General features: G+C 38.2%; 1 protein-coding gene across 3 annotated transcripts; it reads right to left on the bottom strand.

The window, feature by feature from the left end:
• Window positions 1-244: 244 nt before the first annotated feature.
• On the bottom strand, window positions 245-18,030 carry LOC137190798 (protein NLRC3-like). 3 transcript variants are annotated; one of them, XM_067600429.1, is made up of 14 exons: window positions 17,955-18,030; window positions 17,291-17,401; window positions 17,097-17,147; window positions 14,148-14,250; window positions 13,849-13,956; window positions 13,358-13,465; window positions 12,246-12,353; window positions 11,887-11,950; window positions 9,169-9,397; window positions 5,241-7,044; window positions 4,975-5,148; window positions 3,468-3,641; window positions 3,027-3,073; window positions 245-2,801 (listed from the first exon to the last, which is right to left on the bottom strand). In XM_067600429.1, the coding sequence occupies exons 5-14, from the start codon at window positions 13,953-13,955 to the stop codon at window positions 2,272-2,274; spliced, it is 3,345 nt and encodes a 1,114-aa protein (XP_067456530.1). In that variant the 5' UTR covers window position 13,956; window positions 14,148-14,250; window positions 17,097-17,147; window positions 17,291-17,401; window positions 17,955-18,030; the 3' UTR covers window positions 245-2,271. The 3 variants fall into 3 exon arrangements, with proteins under 3 accessions (XP_067456530.1, XP_067456532.1, XP_067456531.1); XM_067600431.1 differs by lacking the exons at window positions 12,246-12,353; window positions 13,358-13,465; XM_067600430.1 differs by lacking the exons at window positions 17,097-17,147; window positions 17,291-17,401; window positions 17,955-18,030 and adding an exon at window positions 14,678-14,805.
• Between the last annotated feature and the right edge of the window lie 1,167 nt (window positions 18,031-19,197).

Below are 19,197 nucleotides of genomic sequence, written 5' to 3'. Positions count from 1 at the left end.
ATAAACAAAGTTGAATTAAATAGAGGACAGAAAAAAGGAAAAGTTCCATCAAACTGCATTTTAACAGACTGTGATTGAAAATTGGCAAACAGTGTTGCAGGTTAACTGTAAATACAATATATACATATAAATTCTATTTATCTGTAACAGCTTTAACAAAATAAGTTGTGAACAAGAACATACTGTAGAGTTTATACCAGCAGCACATAACTTACATTTTGCAATAACATTTTGATTAGTGCACTTCATGTAATACATTGACCTGTGATCAATAATGACCTGGGGCCTGTATCACAAAGCCAGATTACTGGGTTAGCCAGCTATCTTTGGGCTTAACTCAGGTTTTCCGATGTATTAGGTTAACTTCAGAGGAACAGACTGTAATGGTTTCTGCCTTCAGATAACCGATACCCCCTGCCAGTGTGGATAAACCACTGGCAGACAGCTCTCCTCTACCTCTGACCTAGGTATCGAACGGGTTCCCAAAGTCTACACAAGGGACCATCTTAGCCTGCTTAGGGAACCAGAGTTCAGCCTGGCTTCTATAATCACCAGCTGTCATTGAACCATTCTAAATGGGCCTATTTAGTCAGGAATGCCTGACAGCTGGGTCACAGCAAAAATGTGTGGGTGCAAATAGGTGTTGGAGGTTTGAAAGTAGTCTAAGCTGGCCCTTTAACAGGTTATCACTAGAGAAGGCCCACTCTGACGGTCGAGGGCACTCGCATGGTTTTATAGAGTGGCTTCAATGACCTGACCCTAACAGTTTAGCCAGTTAAATACATATAATAAACCTTTCAATCTGATTCTTTACTGAAAGTATACCTCTTATCATCAAGTTATCAAGGTGCATCAAGTTAATCTCAATCAACAAATCTAAACATTTCCAAATCTGTTAATTAATAAATATTGCATGTTTATCCTTAGCAAATTCCACTAAAAATTTTTAACATAAATAAAACTAGATCTCACGTCAGCCATATCCCAGGGGGGCATCTTTGTTTACCTGGAAGGAGCTATAAGGCAGAAAAAGCCAAAAAGGAAAAAAGCCCCAGGACCTCTCTGGCCTCCACTTTTATATCATTCGTCTTGAAGCATCAACATCTAAAAATCCATATATGGTCACTCTTATGGAATTTTCGATCTTTAGGGGGTACAAATTGGGTTACACTGGGTCAAGCCTAGACCTTGAGGTCACACTGTAATTCTTAAGCAGGAAGGGGACATTTTCTCCTCTCCTTGAGACTCCAGCTGTCTGTGATGTATGTATCAGCATTGCCATAGTCACCAAGGTCGGAGGAGGCTTTCCTAGACAACACAGATAGGTGAATGCGTAGATTCTGACAGTCATCTGAAGTTCCATGCAGTGTGACCTGAACCCACACAGGTAAACTGCAGTCCCTTGTTTAGAAACCAGTGAATCAATTAGACTAATTTTTTCATATTGTAGGCTGATCTGCTGAGGTTTTTTAAGTAAGTAAGTAAGCTTTCATTAATATAACACTTTTTAAAACACACAGTTACAAAGCACTTTACAGACACATACACATGCAAAATTGAAACAGATAGATTATTAAAATAGACAAACACAACAGTGAGAAATCAATCAAAATTAAATAAAACAGGACATGGGAACAAGAAGGGAGGTCTATAGAAAGGCTTGCCCATATAAATGGGTTTTGAGGCATTGTTTAAAACAGTCCAAGGATTTGGCAGATCTAACAGATTGTGGAAGGTCAGTTCAATGTTGGTTAATAACAGGTGAGAGCCTTCCAGCCTTCCTGTTCTCAGCTTCATGGATCTGGTGAAGCGTGGAGATTCTACCTTCCAACTGTGAAAACTGCAGAAAGACTGGTTTAGCTGACACAGCCAGATGGGGAGGTGAGTGGAGCCATAGATTATATATGAGTTGAAGGAGATGAAGCTTGACACCGAGAATTGAAGACACTGTTGGCTAAGTCAGCTAGCTTGGTTAGCTAGCTTAAATACTGATGCTGAAGTAAAGAGATAAGTTTTTAGCTTTCTTTTAAAAGTATCTAGCAAGCTGGCTTCCCTGATATCTATCGCTAGTTTTTTCTATAGTTTTGGGGCATAACTGACAAAGGCTGCATCCCCGATTTTCTTTCGGCTGCTGCTGGAATCTCCAATAAACTGTATTTAGCATGATCTGGACAGGAAACAGCAGGCCTGGAGTGAGTTCACTTTGCAACAATAATAAAAAAGCCCACATTTTTTTAAATTATGGACTTCAACAAAAAAGTCAGTGTGTTACTATGTCTCACACAAAGACAATGACGAGTTAAACGGTTCAGTCTTAACTCTGAAAGCAGGGTAGACCGGCTCAGTAAATGTGGTTTGGAAGGTGTGAAGGTGGATAAGCTTGTCAGAGGAGACACTGTAGAAGGACAGAGTGCCAGCAGGCCAGTCCAGGTACACTCCTACTCTTTTGGAGGGGGGGATACGGAGGAACGTTCTGATACTGTGCAGGCTGGAGTAACCTTCATCAGTGCAGCCCAGACTCCATGACTGACTGTTCTTTCCAAGACAGCAGTCATCACCTTCTCCTCTCCTCTTGATTCCTCTGTAAGTCACTGCTATATAAACATGTCCTTCCCACTCAACCTCCCAGTAACAGCGACCAGTCAGACCATCTGTACACAGAATCTGTTTCCAGTAGTCAAATCTCTCTGGATCATCAGGATATGACTGCTTTTCTCTCCCTATGGTCACCTTTCTGTTGTGGTCAGACAGTAGGAGTTTTCTGTGTGCTGTGTTTGGGTCCAGGGTGAGTTCACGGGCATCTGAGGGAGAGAATAAGACAAAATAAAGCTGCAGTTTCTTATCTGACTTTTTATCCATCCGTTAGCTATACTGCTTATCCTCTAGAGGGTAGCAAAGGGTTTAACCTTCTTGCTGTGAGGTGACAATGCGACAAAATACTGCACCACTTTGCAGTTTTAAATATCTTTATATTATTAAAATGATTTACTATTAATTATGAATGAATATTTCAAAAGCACACTTACACTTCCTCAGACCAGGCTTCATTGACTGTGATCCACGATGGTCCAACCTGGCGCAAAAACAAAGTCGGATCCACACTTTTTAATATCCTGGTTAATCAACATAATCCACAAACCTAACTGTGTTCATCTGAGCTACTTTGTACCTTGTACCAAAGTAGAAGAACTGTTTCTAGAAAGAAATTTTATGGATTCATTTTTTATGTGCATTTTTTCAAAAATGTGATTCCCCACAAGCAAAATTAACATATTTCAATTCTGACACAGATCTCTCATAACCTGGGCAAATATGAAATGCTTTCTACATAGCTAGGTAGATACTACTAGATGCAAGTGGTAAACTGTTTTGATTTTGTAATTCAAAGGATATATATTTCTTATTTATTTGCTTATTTTGACCCCCTGACCTGAACAAATTCCACCTACACCTTTGTGTGTTCATACCTGAGAGTATCCAGTCTCCAGTTTGGATCCTCCAGTCCAGGAGACAACATCTTCTCTCCTGAGTCTCCTATATGATTGTAACTCAGATCCAGCTCCCTCAGATGGGAGGAGTTGGAGCTCAGAGCTGAGGCCAGGGATGCACAGCCTTTCTTTGTGATCAGGCAGCCAGACAGCCTACACCAACACACACAAAGTTTTTTTTTTCAAAAAGAGTATATTACTTGTTTCTGCATTTTTTGGAAAGCTTTACATATCATAATCATACATATCAGTGTATGAATAACCTCTTAGCTTACAACATAAAACAGTAGGACTTGAATGAATTTGTAAATTTCTCAGCACAAGTACTTAAATTAGGATTAACTTGTGGTCCTTTGCTATTATTAGCAGCAAAATTATTGTTTTTGTAAAAAAATTAGCAGCACTGAAATGCGTCTTACAAAACAGGGCACACATAAGGAGATTTTCTTTTACAAATAATAGAGCTAAAAAGTGTCAGTAAAAACAGCAGCTACATGTTTGTGAGTTTTCTTACTGTTAAATAACAAACAGTGCTGCTAGTTAACCAGCTAACATTAGCCATAGGTTTAAAGCCTTTTCGTTAACGTTTTCTTGTTAAATATTGCTATTTAAGTCAATATAGTGTTAAAACATGTCATTAGTTATAGTTTTAGATAGCAATTGATCTGGCGGCTTGGTCATAAACATAGATGCCAAAGCAGATAATTACTGATAACTTAGCTTGGTGTGAACACTGAAGTCTCCCTCCACTCAAAAATGTGTTTTCTTCTTGTTCCTTCAGTTGGATGAGCTTCTCTGTGCAGAATGTTGTATGTGCAGAGTTTCACACTAGAAGGCTGTTTTCACATTAATCTGCTGATTAATGATTGTGCTCACTGAAAATCTGATTTTAAGGAACGGGCCTACGAGCATGATTTGTAACATCACAAATAATTTCGAAGCCAATTGTGGTCCAGTATTCAATATACAAGTATGGTGTGGAAACTTGAAACCTGCAGTGCACAAACACTGAGAATGAACTTTACAGTGAAGCAGGAGATATCTTTTGCCCAACAGTTAAACTTCTAAAATAAAATATATTTGCATATTTATGGGTTTTTAGAATTTTTAATGAGGGTGAAGGAGTAGATGTAATTTTGAGTATTTTAACAACATTAACAACTTTTGTTGTGGAAAAAACATATCAGACACAAATTGTTATTCAGAGTATTTTATAGATGTTTAATGCATGCATTGTGAAACTCTGCCACCTCAAAAAATTCACTGCATAACACCTTCTTATTACATATATTTCCAACCAATGTTTTTGGTTATTGCTATTTTCCCTACGGTACTTCTGTCATCTGAGTACAGCTGTTTACCACCATTGCCAGGAAACAAAAGTTACTGTTGGATTAGACAATTTATCTGTTGGGTTTTTTACTATAATCCTCTCCTAAGCATGGATTTACATGGTCATCTGTTGAACAAACTCACAAATCCTGACCTGAGAGTTTCCAGTGTACAGTGCGGACTCTCCAGTCCACTGCAGAGCAGCTTCACTCCTGAATCCTGCAGGTCATTGTTACTGATATCCAGCTCTCTCAGACTAGAGGACTGGGAGCTGAGAACTGACGCCAGAGCTTCACAACTTCTCTCTGAGAGGTTACAGCAACTCAGCCTGAAGACACATTTGCAACAAAAAAAAGAAATTATAAGATTTGTTTTTCAATTTTAATGTATTAAATTCATGTAGTCATTTTTTTAACCTACAGAGCTTTACTGGAGGCTTTGACCACTGGCAGCAGCCTCAGAAGAACCTCCTCTGAAGCAGAGTATTTCTTCAGGTCAAACACGTCCAGATCGTCTTCTGATGACAGTAAGATGAAGACCAAAGCTGACCACTGAGCAGGAGACAGTTCATCTGTGGGGAGACTTCCTGAACTCAGGTGCTGTTGGATCTCCTCCACTAGAGAGTGATCCTTCAGCTCATTCAGACTGTGGAAGAGACTGATGCTTTTCTCGGGACAGGGATTCTCATTGATCTTCTTCTTGATGTACTGGATTGTGTCCTGATTGGTCTGTGGGCTGCTTCTTGTCTGTGTCAGCAGGCCTTGTAGGAGAGTCTGATTGGTCTGCAGTGAAAGACCCAGGAGGAAGCGCAGGAACAAGTCCAGGTGTCCATTTGGAGTCTTCAGGGTCTCGTCCACAGCACATTGGTAGAAACCTGATAGTCCAGGTTTGTTTCCAAACAGTTTAGACCACAGGGAGGTTGATTGTTCTTCTGCCAGTAGATTGACACCAGACTTCATGAATGTCAGATGGACATGAAGAGCAGCCAGGAACTCCTGAATACTCAGATGGATGAAGCAGAACACCTTGTCCTGGTACAGCCCTATCTCCTCTTGAAAGATTTGTGTGAAAACTCCTGAGTACACTGAGGCTGCTCTGATATTGATGCCACACTCTGTCAGGTCTGATTCATAGAAGATCAGATTGCCTTTCTGCAGCTGTTCAAAAGCTAGTTTTCCCAGAGACTCAATCATCTTTCTGGTCTCTGGAGTCCAGTGTGGATCTGTCTCAGCTCCTCCATCATACTTGATGTTCTTCAGTTTGGACTGAACCACCAGGAAGTGGATGTACATCTCAGTCAGGGTTTTGGGCAGCTGTCCTCCCTCTCTGCTTTTCAACACTTCCTCCAGAACCGTAGCAGTGATCCAGCAGAAGACTGGGATGTAGCACATGATGTGGAGGCTTCGTGATGTCTTTATGTGGGAGACGATGCTGCTGGCCTGCTCCCCATCTCTGAATCTCTTCCTGAAATACTGCTCCTTCTGTGGGTCAGTGAAACCTCTGACTTCTGTCACCAAGCCAACACACTCAGGAGGGATCTGATTGGCTGCTGCAGGTCGTGTGGTTATCCAGAGGCGAGCAGAGGGAAGCAGTTTCCCCCTGATGAGGTTTGTCAGCAGCACATCCACTGAAGTGGACTCTCTAACATCAGTCAGGATCTCATTGTTGTGGAAGTCCAGAGGAAGTCGACACTCATCCAGACCATCAAGGATGAACACAACCTGGAACTCTTCAAACCTGCAGATTCCTGCTTCTTTAGTTTCGGTAAAAAAGTGATGAACAAGTTCTACCAAGCTGTACTTTTTCTCTTTCAGCACATTCAGCTCTCTGAATGTGAATGGAAATGTGAACAGTATGTCCTGATTGGCTTTGTCTTCAGCCCAGTCCAGAGTGAACTTCTGTGTTAAGACTGTTTTTCCAATGCCAGCCACTCCTTTTGTTATCACTGTTCTGATTGGTTTATCTCTTCCTGGTGAGGCTTTAAAGATGTCTTCTTGCCTGATTGTTGTTTCTGGTCTGTCTGCTTTCCTTAATGCTGTTTCAATCTGTCTGACCTCATGTTCATCATTGACTTCTGCAGTCCCTCCCTCTGTGATGTAGAGCTCTGTGTAGATCTGATTCAGAAGGGTTGGGTTTCCTGCTTTGGCAATCCCCTCAAACACACACTGAAACTTCTCCTTCAGATTAGATTTGAGTTTATGTTGGCACACTGCAGCATGAGTTCCTAAATGAATAAATGACAAATATTGTATTGGATTATACTAGATTGTATGTGTACCCAAATAACTAATGTGTCAGTGCATGATTTAAAAACCCTTATAGTGGAGAGGTGAGCGGTGTAAATCATGTCTCTGGTTAAGGCACACTAGGCTGAAGTGGATATAGGATATAGAAAAACATTAATGCATAGTACTTTAATTACAATTATAATACTAATATAATAATGTATAAAATACTACTACTACTACTACTACTACTACTACTACTACTAATAATAATAATAATAATATACTTTTTGTCATAAATTGAAAAAAAAAAATCATATATCACATCAAATCATTGTGGCATGTGCAAAAGTTGGGGCACCCTAAGAGTTCTGAAGTCACACGTTCTATTTAAGGGTCTCTGACTTTAATCAGCTCGTTAGGCCTGAGCCATGCCAACAATTATAATTAGGAAATGTCTGCTGGTGCCAATTTCAAAGCTTACAAATACTCTGACTCTTCAAATCTTGTGTGAACACTCAGTAACCATGGGTTCCTCTAAGCAGCTGTGTAAGACAGAAAATATAAGTTATTGATGCCCACAACACAGGGGAAGACTACACGTAGCTAGTAGATAGCAAAGCATTGTCAGCTGAACTGTAATCAAGAGATGGCAGTTTAGGGGAACTGTGGAGGTCAAGATGAGATCTTGAAGATCTAGAAAACTCTTGGATAAAAAACTGCTTGTATGCTGTTCAGAAAGGCATATCAAAACCCCCATTTGACTGCAAAAAACCTGCAGGAAGATTTAGCTGACTCAGGGATGGTGGTGCACTGTTCCACTGTGCAGCGATGCTCGCACAAACAATACCTTCATGAAAGAGTCAGTAGAAGAAAACCTTATCTTTGTCCTCATCATAAAGTCCAACTTCAGAAGTATGCAACAAAACATCTACAGAAGCCTGATGCTTTCTGGAAACAAGTGCTGTGGACTGATGAAGTTAAAATACAACTCTTTGGCCACAATCAGCAAAGGTATGTTTGAAGAAAAAAGGAGCAGCATTTCATGAAAAGAACAGCTTGCAAACTGTTAAGCATGGGGGTGGATCTACCCCCACAGGAAACACTGTGCTGGTGAAGGGAAGAATGGATACCACTACATATCAGCAAAGTCTAGAAGCAAACATCACACTGTCTGTAAGAAAGCTGAAGCTGAAAAGAGGATGGCTTCTACAACAGGATAATGATCCTAACTATACCTCGAAATCCACCATGGACTACCTCAAGAGATGCAAGCTGAAGGTTTTGGAATGGCTTTCACTGTCCCCTGACTTGAACATAACTGAAAATCTGTGGGTATATCTTAAGAGCTGTGCATGCAAGACGGCCCAAGAATATTGCAGAACTATAAGTCTTTTGCAAGGAAGAATAGGAGAAATCCCAAAGACAAGAATTGAGCAAGCTGTCATATCTGCCACAGCGGGTGTTACTAAATACTATGTAGGGTGGCAATCTTTTGGACATGCCACAATGATTTTTTTTTATTTTTATTTCTGTTCAATTTATGACATAAAAAGTATGTATGCATTAATGATCGCTGAAAGTATTGTGTTTTATGTTCCATAACCTAAAAAGGCTTAAATCTTTTCAATTAAAAAAATCACCAAAATATGTAATTTGTAAAGGGGTGCCCAAACTCTTGCATACAACCGTGTGGTCAAAAGTCAAAAACTCTGACTTTGAGATGTACAAACCTACTTCATCAAAGCAGGTAACAGATTTTTATGTTTAGTAATTAGATGTTTGTTTTTTGGGACAATGCAATGTGACACAATTGGTACTTGCTTAGAGTAATGATTCAGTTCAGAGTTTCATGTCTAGCCAAGTGTGGCAAAAACTCACATAACAAAGTCTATTTGAAAAATGGCCTTTTGCTCATGAAAACATAAATGTAATCCCACGACTTCTCCATTCTATTTATCTGCAAAGGGTAAACAGCTTCTGACAGTTTGTAGAAAAAAGGTAAAATATAGATAGTAACAAAAAGATCTGATGCAGGTGTTGCACATAAGACATGTAAATCTATTTTACCATCAATTTTACATTTTTTTCCCAAAATGCTTGATATATCAAAAGCCTCTTACTGCTTTGCAGACAGTCAGCCATCTTCTCCTGCTTCAATCTCCTCAGGAACTGCAGTGTGATCTTCAGAAATGCCTCTCTGCTGCTCCTCCTCTGCTCTTCCTCCTCACTGTGCACCACGTCTTCATCCTCCTTTTTCCTCTCTAAGCATTCTGGGTAATCTGGACTCAGAACTTTCTGGCACCTCTTTAGCTCGTCCTTTACAAAAGTGATGATGTTCCGCTCCAGAAGCTAGAGCAGGGCAATATTCACTTAGTTACTAATTCTAAGTTCAAGAATGAATTTTGATGATTAAGAGTCACTTAACTATCAATTTCATAAACTTAACTCTCATTTTAATCTAATACAACTAGTTATCTGCTCCATCTGTCAAAGACCAAAAGCCCACTAGTATAAAAACTGCAAATTGGTATCAGTTTCATCAGGCAGGGGCAAACAGTTGAACAGTCTGTATCCAAAGAGAAAAAAAAAATCCCCTTCCAACTAGGGCTGCAGCAGCATCCCGGTTTCACGATATACAATGGTATGAAAATTGACAGTTATCATACCCTGTACATTTGCTTATTACCGGTTCTGTAAAAAGAAAAAAATGCAACCAAACAGAGAATCTCACCTACGCATGCCCATTTCCTCCCCTCCTTGACTACCTGTCAGACTCGGCAACTGGCGCCACACACACACACATGCAGTAAAGAAAATGGCAGAAAAAAGCAAGACTGATGCCTCCGATCTCCATCCCCCCAGAGAGAAGTTGAAATCAGCAGCGTGGGAATATTTTGGATATCGCAAAAACAAACATGGGGTTGTCCTCAAGGATGGATACCAAATTTGTAAAAAATGTGCATACAAAGTGGCTTACAAAGGAGGGAGCACTTTCCTCCGTGCAGATCAAAGTAAGTGTCCTGTTTATAACTTTAATCCTTAATGAAAAAACATGGTAACATTTGAATGTCAATCATAAAATGTGCTGTTGAAATAATTTTCCACCCCTGGCTACATCTGCGTTGTCTGTCCATTTGGTAACCTATGACTTTCAAACAGACACACACTGACCCTGATCTGACTCCATAAAGAAACACACAAACTTTCCTGGCTTGGGGGGCTGACATAAGAGAGTGTGTGTGAGAGTTAAAGTTACAGACAGGATCAGTCTGGCTGTGCTGTCGTGCAAATACAGTAAATTGGCAATCATTTTGATAATTGTTTAGAGTTCTTGTGACAGCATTTCTCACTATTTTCAAAACTTTTTACAAAGCAACCAATCGATTAATGGAGAAAATAATCAGCAGATTAATCCATAATGAAAATTATCATTAGTTGCAGTTGGATACAAAATAGTTCAAAAGAGCTCCACCTCAACCAACTACAACAGTAAAATCCTGCTTTTACATTAATGCATGAGTAATATAATCTAATGATATTATATATATTAGTATAATAGTCACAGAGGACAATTTTCTGCATTGAGTACTTTCACTTTTAATACTTTAAGTACATTTCTGTAATAATACTTACATACTTTTACTACATTTTCAATGCAGAACTTTTATTTGTAACAGGGTACTTTTACAGTGTGGTATCAGGACTTCTACCTAAGTAAAAAATGTGAATACTTGTCACTATTCATATCTCTATTACATTATCATTATTATTGTTATTATTGTTGTTATTATGCTTCTCTGTGTCTCTCCCCCCTCTCCCCCTCCCTCCTTCTTTCTCTGTCAACCCAACCAGTCAACCCAGATGGCCGCCCACCTAGAGTCCAGCTCTGCTCGAGGTTTCTTCCTGTTAAAGGGGAGTTTTTCCTTACCGCTGTCAACAAGTGCTGCTCATGGGGGAAATGTTGGGTCTCTGTAAATTTAAGAGTACGGTCTTGACCTGCTCTATGTGAAAAGTGCCCTGAGATAACTTTTGTTATGATTTGGCGCTATATAAATAAATTTGAATTGAATTGATCTGAATTGAATACTTCTTCCATCACTGGTGCAAACATGCAAACCACATTTTGCTTTACACATACTAACAATGTTTCAAGTTTCAACTATAATAAAGTGTTTGTTCAACCAAACAAAAAACTTCTGTTTTCAATACTTTAAGGATCATTGTAACTGATGATAATAATAATAATAATAATAATAATAATAATAATAATAATAATAATAATAATAATAATAATAATAATAATAATAATAATAATAATTGTGCAATAGTATATTGCACATATTGCATATTGCATATTCCATTATACTGTGAAACCGTGATAATTTCTGAGACGGTTATCATATCGTGAAACTCTCATACCGTTGCAACCCTACTTCCAACAGCTTCAACAGTATCTTATTTACATGTTGTATCTTCTTAGGTATCAAACTAACAAGACAGACACATCCAAACTGTTGTAAGGTATAGCTCCAATGTGCAAACTAACTGCTCGTTGAAGTCTAGTTTCATATTTCTTCCTGTGTTGAATACATAAGATATAATGTGTCTATAAGGAGCTTTGGAGCTGTTGTAGGGCATCTTTGATGGAGCTAGGCTAGTTGTTTCCCTTTTCTTCTAGTCTGTGCTCAGCTTAAGCAAATTCATCCTAGAGTTAATTCTGTACTGAACACACAGAAATTAAGTGTAATTGTTTTGTATTTTCCTAAATATCAAAATATTATGGAAAAATATGTGTGGCTGTTGTAGTTAGTAGAATGTGTGTCTGTTAAGTTACATACCATAAATATGGAGTCCAGGTGTGTTTGATGACCAGTGGAGACCTCTGATGTCTCCAGAGGACCTCTGTGGAGAAAACTTGATCTGTCAGTCATATATAGAGAAATGTGTTTTTAATGTGTAACAGAACAACGTAGGTGGATCCATACAGTAACTTGCTCTGTTGTGGGAAAATCAACATAAAATAATGGACAAGTTGGCTCCTTCTACACTGGATTTCACTATTTTTCCAAATGGATGGAGAGTTAAAAACTTTAGTTTGACACAGAGCTGTACTGTAATGATGGAACAGTGGTGCTTGGACCCCTGATAACAGCTCAACAACAATATTAACATTTGCAGTAACATTATGTTGACTTACTTTGTATCAGGACCATGTTCTTTAAAAACAGCAACAGGCTCCATAGACCAGCTGCTCTTCATGGACACACAGCTTGGTGCAGGAGAATCTGGTCTCTGCTGCTCCATCCTGATGCATTAACAAAACAAAGGATGTTGAAAGATTCCCTGAAAATATAAAAATACTCTGCTTGGATAAATAATTTGTACATGTGTCTTTGTGTTTTTTTCCCAGAAAAAGTTCAATTCACTAGTTGAAAATTCTCAAAATTTGAATTGAATTGTGAACTGGAGGCTTCAAGTCTCCACATCACTCATTCACATTCTCATTCTGGACCAGGATTGGCTCCAAACTAGTTGTGATGTCACACATCATGCTCATAGGTACACGTGTTAAACTGAGATTCACGGTGAGAACAGAGAAACTTTCCTCCTTCAGCAGATGAATGTGAAAACAAACTCTGAACATACATCATTCAGCACAGAGAAGAGAACAACATCCAACTGACGGAACAAGAAGAAAAACATGTTTTTGAGAGGAGGGAGACTTTAAACCCTAATTGTATCAAAGGCATGTTGGCATGTCATAGCTAAGAAAGGAAAAGTGTTATTAAAAACAGCGACAATGGAATAATAACAAATTAATATTTCTGCTTAGATTTATTTGTGTGCCTGATGTTGTGTTGTCCTGCATGCAACTTTTTAGGGTCACCATTGCAAAAGAGGTTTCTGACCTCATTGGGACTTACCTGGTTAAATACCTGGTTGAATAGAGACATAAAAATAAACAGGTGTGCCTGTTTCTGTGCTCTGGTATTCTGCATGCTGACTCACTGGTACACTTAAATCATTCATTTTGACCAGATACTCACAGGTTCAAATCTGAGAACCAGAATGATAGCCTGGTTGAGTAATGCAAAAATAACTTTTTCCTATTCCTAAAAAAGCAAAGCTACAGAGCCCCAAAGGGGTCACGTGGAAGAAAAAAAAGTGACATGGAAATTCTTATGAACAGATTAATAAGGCAAGAGAACGGATTATTAAAGCGTGCACACAGATTGGCAAATTGCGCACGTGTGACAGCTGAAAAATTTGTTTAATATTAACATTTGCAGTAACATTATGTTGACTTACTTTGTATCAGGATCATGTTCTTTAAAAACAGCAACAGGCTCCATAGACCAGCTGCTCTTCATGGACACACAGCTTGGTGCAGGAGAGTCTGGTCTCTGCTGCTCCATCCTGACATAAACAATGCATTAACAAAACAAAGGATGTTTAAAGATCCCCTCAAAATATAAAAACACTCTGCTTGGATTAATAATTAGTGTCTGATATGTTTTTTCTCCCAAAAAAGTTCAATTCACTTGTTAAAAATTCTCAAAATTACATCTTCTCATCCTTCATTATATGAAAATCCAGAGTGTATTAATAAGTAAATATTTCTTTCTATATATAAAAAGTGATATTCTTATGAAATTCAGACAGTGAAATTCTTCTGAACAGATTGATAAAGCAAGAGAACGGATTATTAAAGCGTGCACACAGATTGGCAAATTGCGCACGTGTGACAGCTGAAAAATTTGTTTAATATTATAATTTGCAGTAACATTATGTTGACTTACTTTGTATCAGGACCATGTTCTTTAAAAACAGCAACAGGCTCCATAGACTCGCTGCTCTTCATGGACACACCGCTTGGTGCAGGAGAGTCTGGTCTCTGCTGCTCCATCCTAGTAGTTCATTAACAGAGGGAGGAACATTTAAACCTCAATAAGAAAGATTTTGAACAGTTTATAAGTTTGAATACCCTAACCAGCAGGATCAAATTTTGAAGAGCGTTCTGATCAATATGGTCAATAATGGTGCAGTGAATATTACAGCTGAGCTCTGACATGGCAACAGTTAGAGATCCTCATCTTACCTCTCTGGTTCGGTCTTGCTGTCATGTTCCTCAGACAGACTGGTGTTAGAGGATGTGACTCCCTCCTCCTTCTCCTCAGGCTCACTCACTGTAAAACGTAAACCTTTAAACAAACACACCCAACTGTGTTAGCAGGACTGGAATCATTGCAACAAAACTGACTGTTAGTCCTGAGCTGAACCTCAGTAGTTTGCTGGGAATCAAACAGGTTTTACAGCCTTGTTCATTTGTTTCCAAGGATTAAAGGCCTTTACACACTGGATGCGATTTTTTCATGTGATTAATTCGCACGTCAATATATTTTTTCGAACTGCTGTTTGTGTCATGAGTACTTTCACACAGAACGCAAATATTACGAGGTGAAAAAACGACGTGATTTTTTTTGGACCCAGGTTGATTTTTCTGACTTTTCACACAGCGAATAAAAGCATTAACAAATCACAAAGTGTAATCTGCACAGACAGCTGTTACTTGCGAAGGCCCACGTGGGGTATTGAGTATCCTGCTGTATGTGTTTTGAACTTATTTACCGTGTCTATATTGATTGATCAGCTCCAGGTCTGTCTGTGAGCACTGAAGGCAGACAGGTAGGTTCACTCACTATGTTAGTTGAGAAATAAAGCCAATGAATCAATACATTGATGTATCATGTATCATATGCATCATCACCATGTATTTATAAATACAAACACTGTGGATTTCTTCCCGTGAAGCGGACATGCAAACTGTTTTGGTCCAGTAACTCCCTGCTGTCAGTCAGCCTGGTGAAGGCAGTTTGTCCTCTCAGCTTCCCAAGAGCTGCAGCTGACAGGCGGCTGCTTTTGTGGACATGATACATAACTACATTTTGATAGATTAGTTAAGAGATATTTTGTTGTTTAAGTTTTATATATAATTTTATATATAGTTTTTGTTCAGTTTTATATAGTACAATTTATATAGAATATTTATATTGTATAATAGTAGTTTATATAGTTAAGAAGTTATAAATGAAACATATTCCATTTAATCATGTTCAATAACGTTTTCTCATTGTCTGTTCAAAATGTTGGCCCGGTGTGTTGTTATTGACACGTTGCATGTTGTTAGATTGTGACATGAAAGTTAACAGAACCAAACAGCTAAGTAAGGATGGGAGAACATAATCCAGCCCGCTCCCTGTTGTTACTATGTACTTATGGGGTAACTAGTCTGTACCTGCAGAGTAAGGACCGCTCCTTGTTGTTACCATGTACTTATAGGGTAAGTAGTCTGTATTTACAGAGTAAGGACTGGGAGAACAGCACATATGTTGTGGTTTATGTGTAATTAAAGAATAAAATCATTTTTCATAACTTCCTGCATACCTTATTATTGTGTAATTAAAGATATACTATGTATATTATTACATTGCTGTATTGTTATTTTTTCATCCTCGGATTACAATACAAGCCTTTCATAGCTGTGCACTGGAGAGAGGTAAGATTCCCTGTTATGAGCTGCTGCAGTGCTGGACCAACATGGCTGCTAGGAGCTAATTTTCAAAAGTATAGACCCATTTCTCGACTTGTTCTATTGAAATTTATACAGTGAAGTAGAAGACATAAGCATAATAAATCTCTTGGGTGTGGGTGAAGCTTGCCTGTCAAACACACATGCATAAAAAAATGATTGTCATGACTGCCATGAGCAAAAGCATTTGATTTTAGTACACATATACACATGTAACGTACTGATTCATACGAGGAAGTTACACCATAAGTTCCGGGAAGTTACATGGTAAGTGATGGGAAGTTACACCGTAAAACGCGGGCTGTATCATAAAGTGTTTCCAAAAATGTTTATAGCCTGCTGTTATTTTGCATGTGCTCTGTGTACTATAATGCAGCTAAATAAATAAGTGCTGACAAAATGCAAGTCGACTCAGAGGCCTCTCAACTGATGATTTGAATAATTGACATTTAGGGGGCGTCCCATTTTACACTTTGGGATTGGTTGAAATATTTTATTTAGAGCTGCAACTATTACTTGATTAATTGATTAGTCAGTTGACAGAAAAATAATCATCAACTATTTTGATAATCAATTAAATGCTAAAAGTCATTTTAAAAGCAATTAAAATGTAAAACACTCCCCATTTCCAGCTTCTTATCTTTGCTATTAGTCGTATGTGATCAGAAATTCAATATCTTTGGATTTTGGACTGTTTGGTGAACAAAATAGGTAATTTGACACAAATCGTCAAGAAGCATTAAAACCTTGCAATTATATAGTACATTATTTTTTACTCCTCCACGAAAGCTTCCAACGAAAACAACTTGTAAATCAGTGCGGATAGTTCAGTTCAGTTCAGCTCAGTTCAGACTTTATTAAAGACACAGTTGTCCACAATTAGATTTTGGATAGCGGACCGACTACAAACATTTAGTTATCTTCATGGGGATGTCAGTGGCGAAGTCTTTTTCTCTGGGATTTGTGTTGGGTGAAATAGGGTGATATTTTGGACCTGATCTGACTAGTCATGGTATGATCTGGCTCCTATCGGGCTTTCACTGATTCGTCCGGGTCCGTCCATGTTTGCTGGGTAGTTGCTGCCCTAAGATTATGATTACTGATGCATAAAAGCATTTAAATGCTCTTGACGGTTGAGCTGAAATTGACTTTAATTATTTCAATATAATCAATAACGATTACTATAATCAGTTTATGACAAATTTTATAAACTGATAATAGAGTTTGTTTACAAAATGAAACTACAGCTGTCAAAAAATGCAGTGGAGTCATATGAACAATATTTCCATGTAAATGTAGTAAAGTAGATAAGTGAAAGTACCTTGATATTTTATGTAAATGTGCATCCACTGCTGATTATTAGTTTTACAGACCTCATTTGTCTCCCCAGTCGCAAAATATTGTCAATAAAAAACACAATTTATTCAGATTTCACTCAAAACAATCAGGAAAATGTACCTGGTGGTGACTTTACATCCACATCAAGTGACAGAGATGTTTCCCTTTAATCTAGAAAAGAAAACGGTTATTCATATAAGTCACATGACACTGTAATTTCACCTTCATAACTGCACTATCAACAAAAACTCTGCAAGCCAGCAAACCATGATCATGTCACAGGGAAGTCACATTTAATGTGATTCAGCTCTTACAGTAGATGGAGCTCCAGTGAATTGAAGACCATGTGACCAGCAGGAAGTCTTCTTCCTCTTCCTGTTATTATCACAGCAGCTGCCATCCTAATGGTTGCTTTACTGCCATCCCTGGGGTGAAATGTATTTATTCATTCATTCTCTGTAGCTCTGTCATCTTTTCCTCTCACATATTTCCTTCGTGTCATAACTACTATTACCACAAAGGTCTCAGTCTTTTGGTGCTGTTAAAATGACCAATCAGCAATACATTTACTGTATTTTACATAAAATTTAGAGGTAACTGTTCTTTACTTGAGAATTTACATTTTATGCTACTTATACTTTTATTAATTTATGCTGCTCCTTTGCTCCTTTTATTCTCTTGTGTTTTATTAATCTGTTATTCATACCATGTCTGTGTCCCCTGGTTTTAAGTTGTATGTTGTTTTGTAATATTGTTTAATAAAGCCTGGAAGAGAAATAAAACTAACCCAGTTAACTGTTGAACGAAAAAAACCCGACATCCGTGTTTAAGGCCACGCCACAGCAATTGGCTACGCTTTTGTTTTTAATTACCTTTTAATATAAGGTATATCGTATAAGTAATAAGATAGGTAACAGACACGGTACATAAGACCGAAACATTAACGTATGAAACACTGTTAAATATTTGGTATATTACCTTTTCTCTGCTCATGTTGTTTGACCGAATGGAGGAAGTGAAAATAAGGGAGAGCAGTAGCTGTAACAACGAAATTAAAACAAGGAACTGGGCGTGTGAAGCAACCAAAGAAGGCGGTGCGACGGTTAGAGAGGATCGTGTGAGCAGCCTGGTCGCCAGAATAAAACATTGGCACTGTACGTTTCTGCAAATCACAGAAACGTTGAATATCTACGTTTCAACACGTGAGTTACATATCATATCAACATTTCAACAAAACGTATCACATCAACATTTCTACAAAACGTAGCATATTAACATTTCAACAATACGTATCATATGAAAATGTCAACAAAACATATTATATCAACCTCTCCAAAATACGTATCATATCAACATTTCTAAAGTGACGTAGTTCACATTTGATCTAGGCTATATGAGTTGTTCTTTCCTATATAGAGGGAGGAGGGGCAGGTGGATGGTTAGTAAGTCAGGACGTTTGCAACCGTTTTTCTGGCGAGACAACCGGCTTTTTTAGTGAGACATCGGCCGTTTTTATTTTATTTTTTATTTTTATTTTAACCCAAACCATGATCGTTCCCCTAACCCTAACCAAGTGGTCTTTGTGCCTAAACCTAACCAGACCTGAACCACAGCGTTGTCACACCATAAAACATCATTATTCAACGGGTAGAAATGTTAATATGCTACATTTGTAGAAATGTTGATATGATACGTAATACACGTGTTGAAACGTATATATTCAACGGTTCTGTGTTTTGCAGAAACGTTCAATGTCAACGTTTTCTTCTGGCGACTGGCGCCCCTCAAACTGCCAAAAAAGATCGTATGATCAATCAAAAGCTCAAAACTACACAAAAGTAAACTGAGATTCTTTCCAGCCAGTTTCTTCTGCTACACTTTTAGAGTTTTGTGTCACCTGTAACCACAAACTTAGACTTGGGCATGGACAGTAGAGACATAATAATTACATAATAATACACTTTCTTCATATAGGCTAGTGCCTTTCAAAACACAGTTACAAAGTGATTTACGATGAAAAAAAAAAAAAACAGAACACATTATAAAACACAAAGAGATTAAAGCAGACTAAAATACCATAAAATATAAATTAATTCACTGAAAAGCAATTTTTTTTTTTTATTGATTTAAAAATCTAGGTGGGCGGCCATCTGCCTTGACCGGTTGGGATGAGAGAGAAAGGAGGGAGAGGGAGAACGGAGAGAGATACTCAGAGAAGCAT

Source organism: Thunnus thynnus, chromosome 10 (genome assembly GCF_963924715.1).
Source record: "Thunnus thynnus chromosome 10, fThuThy2.1, whole genome shotgun sequence".
Lineage (NCBI taxonomy): Eukaryota > Metazoa > Chordata > Actinopteri > Scombriformes > Scombridae > Thunnus > Thunnus thynnus.
Note: the sequence above shows the minus strand (reverse complement) of the source record. Positions and strands in the feature narration are given on the sequence as shown.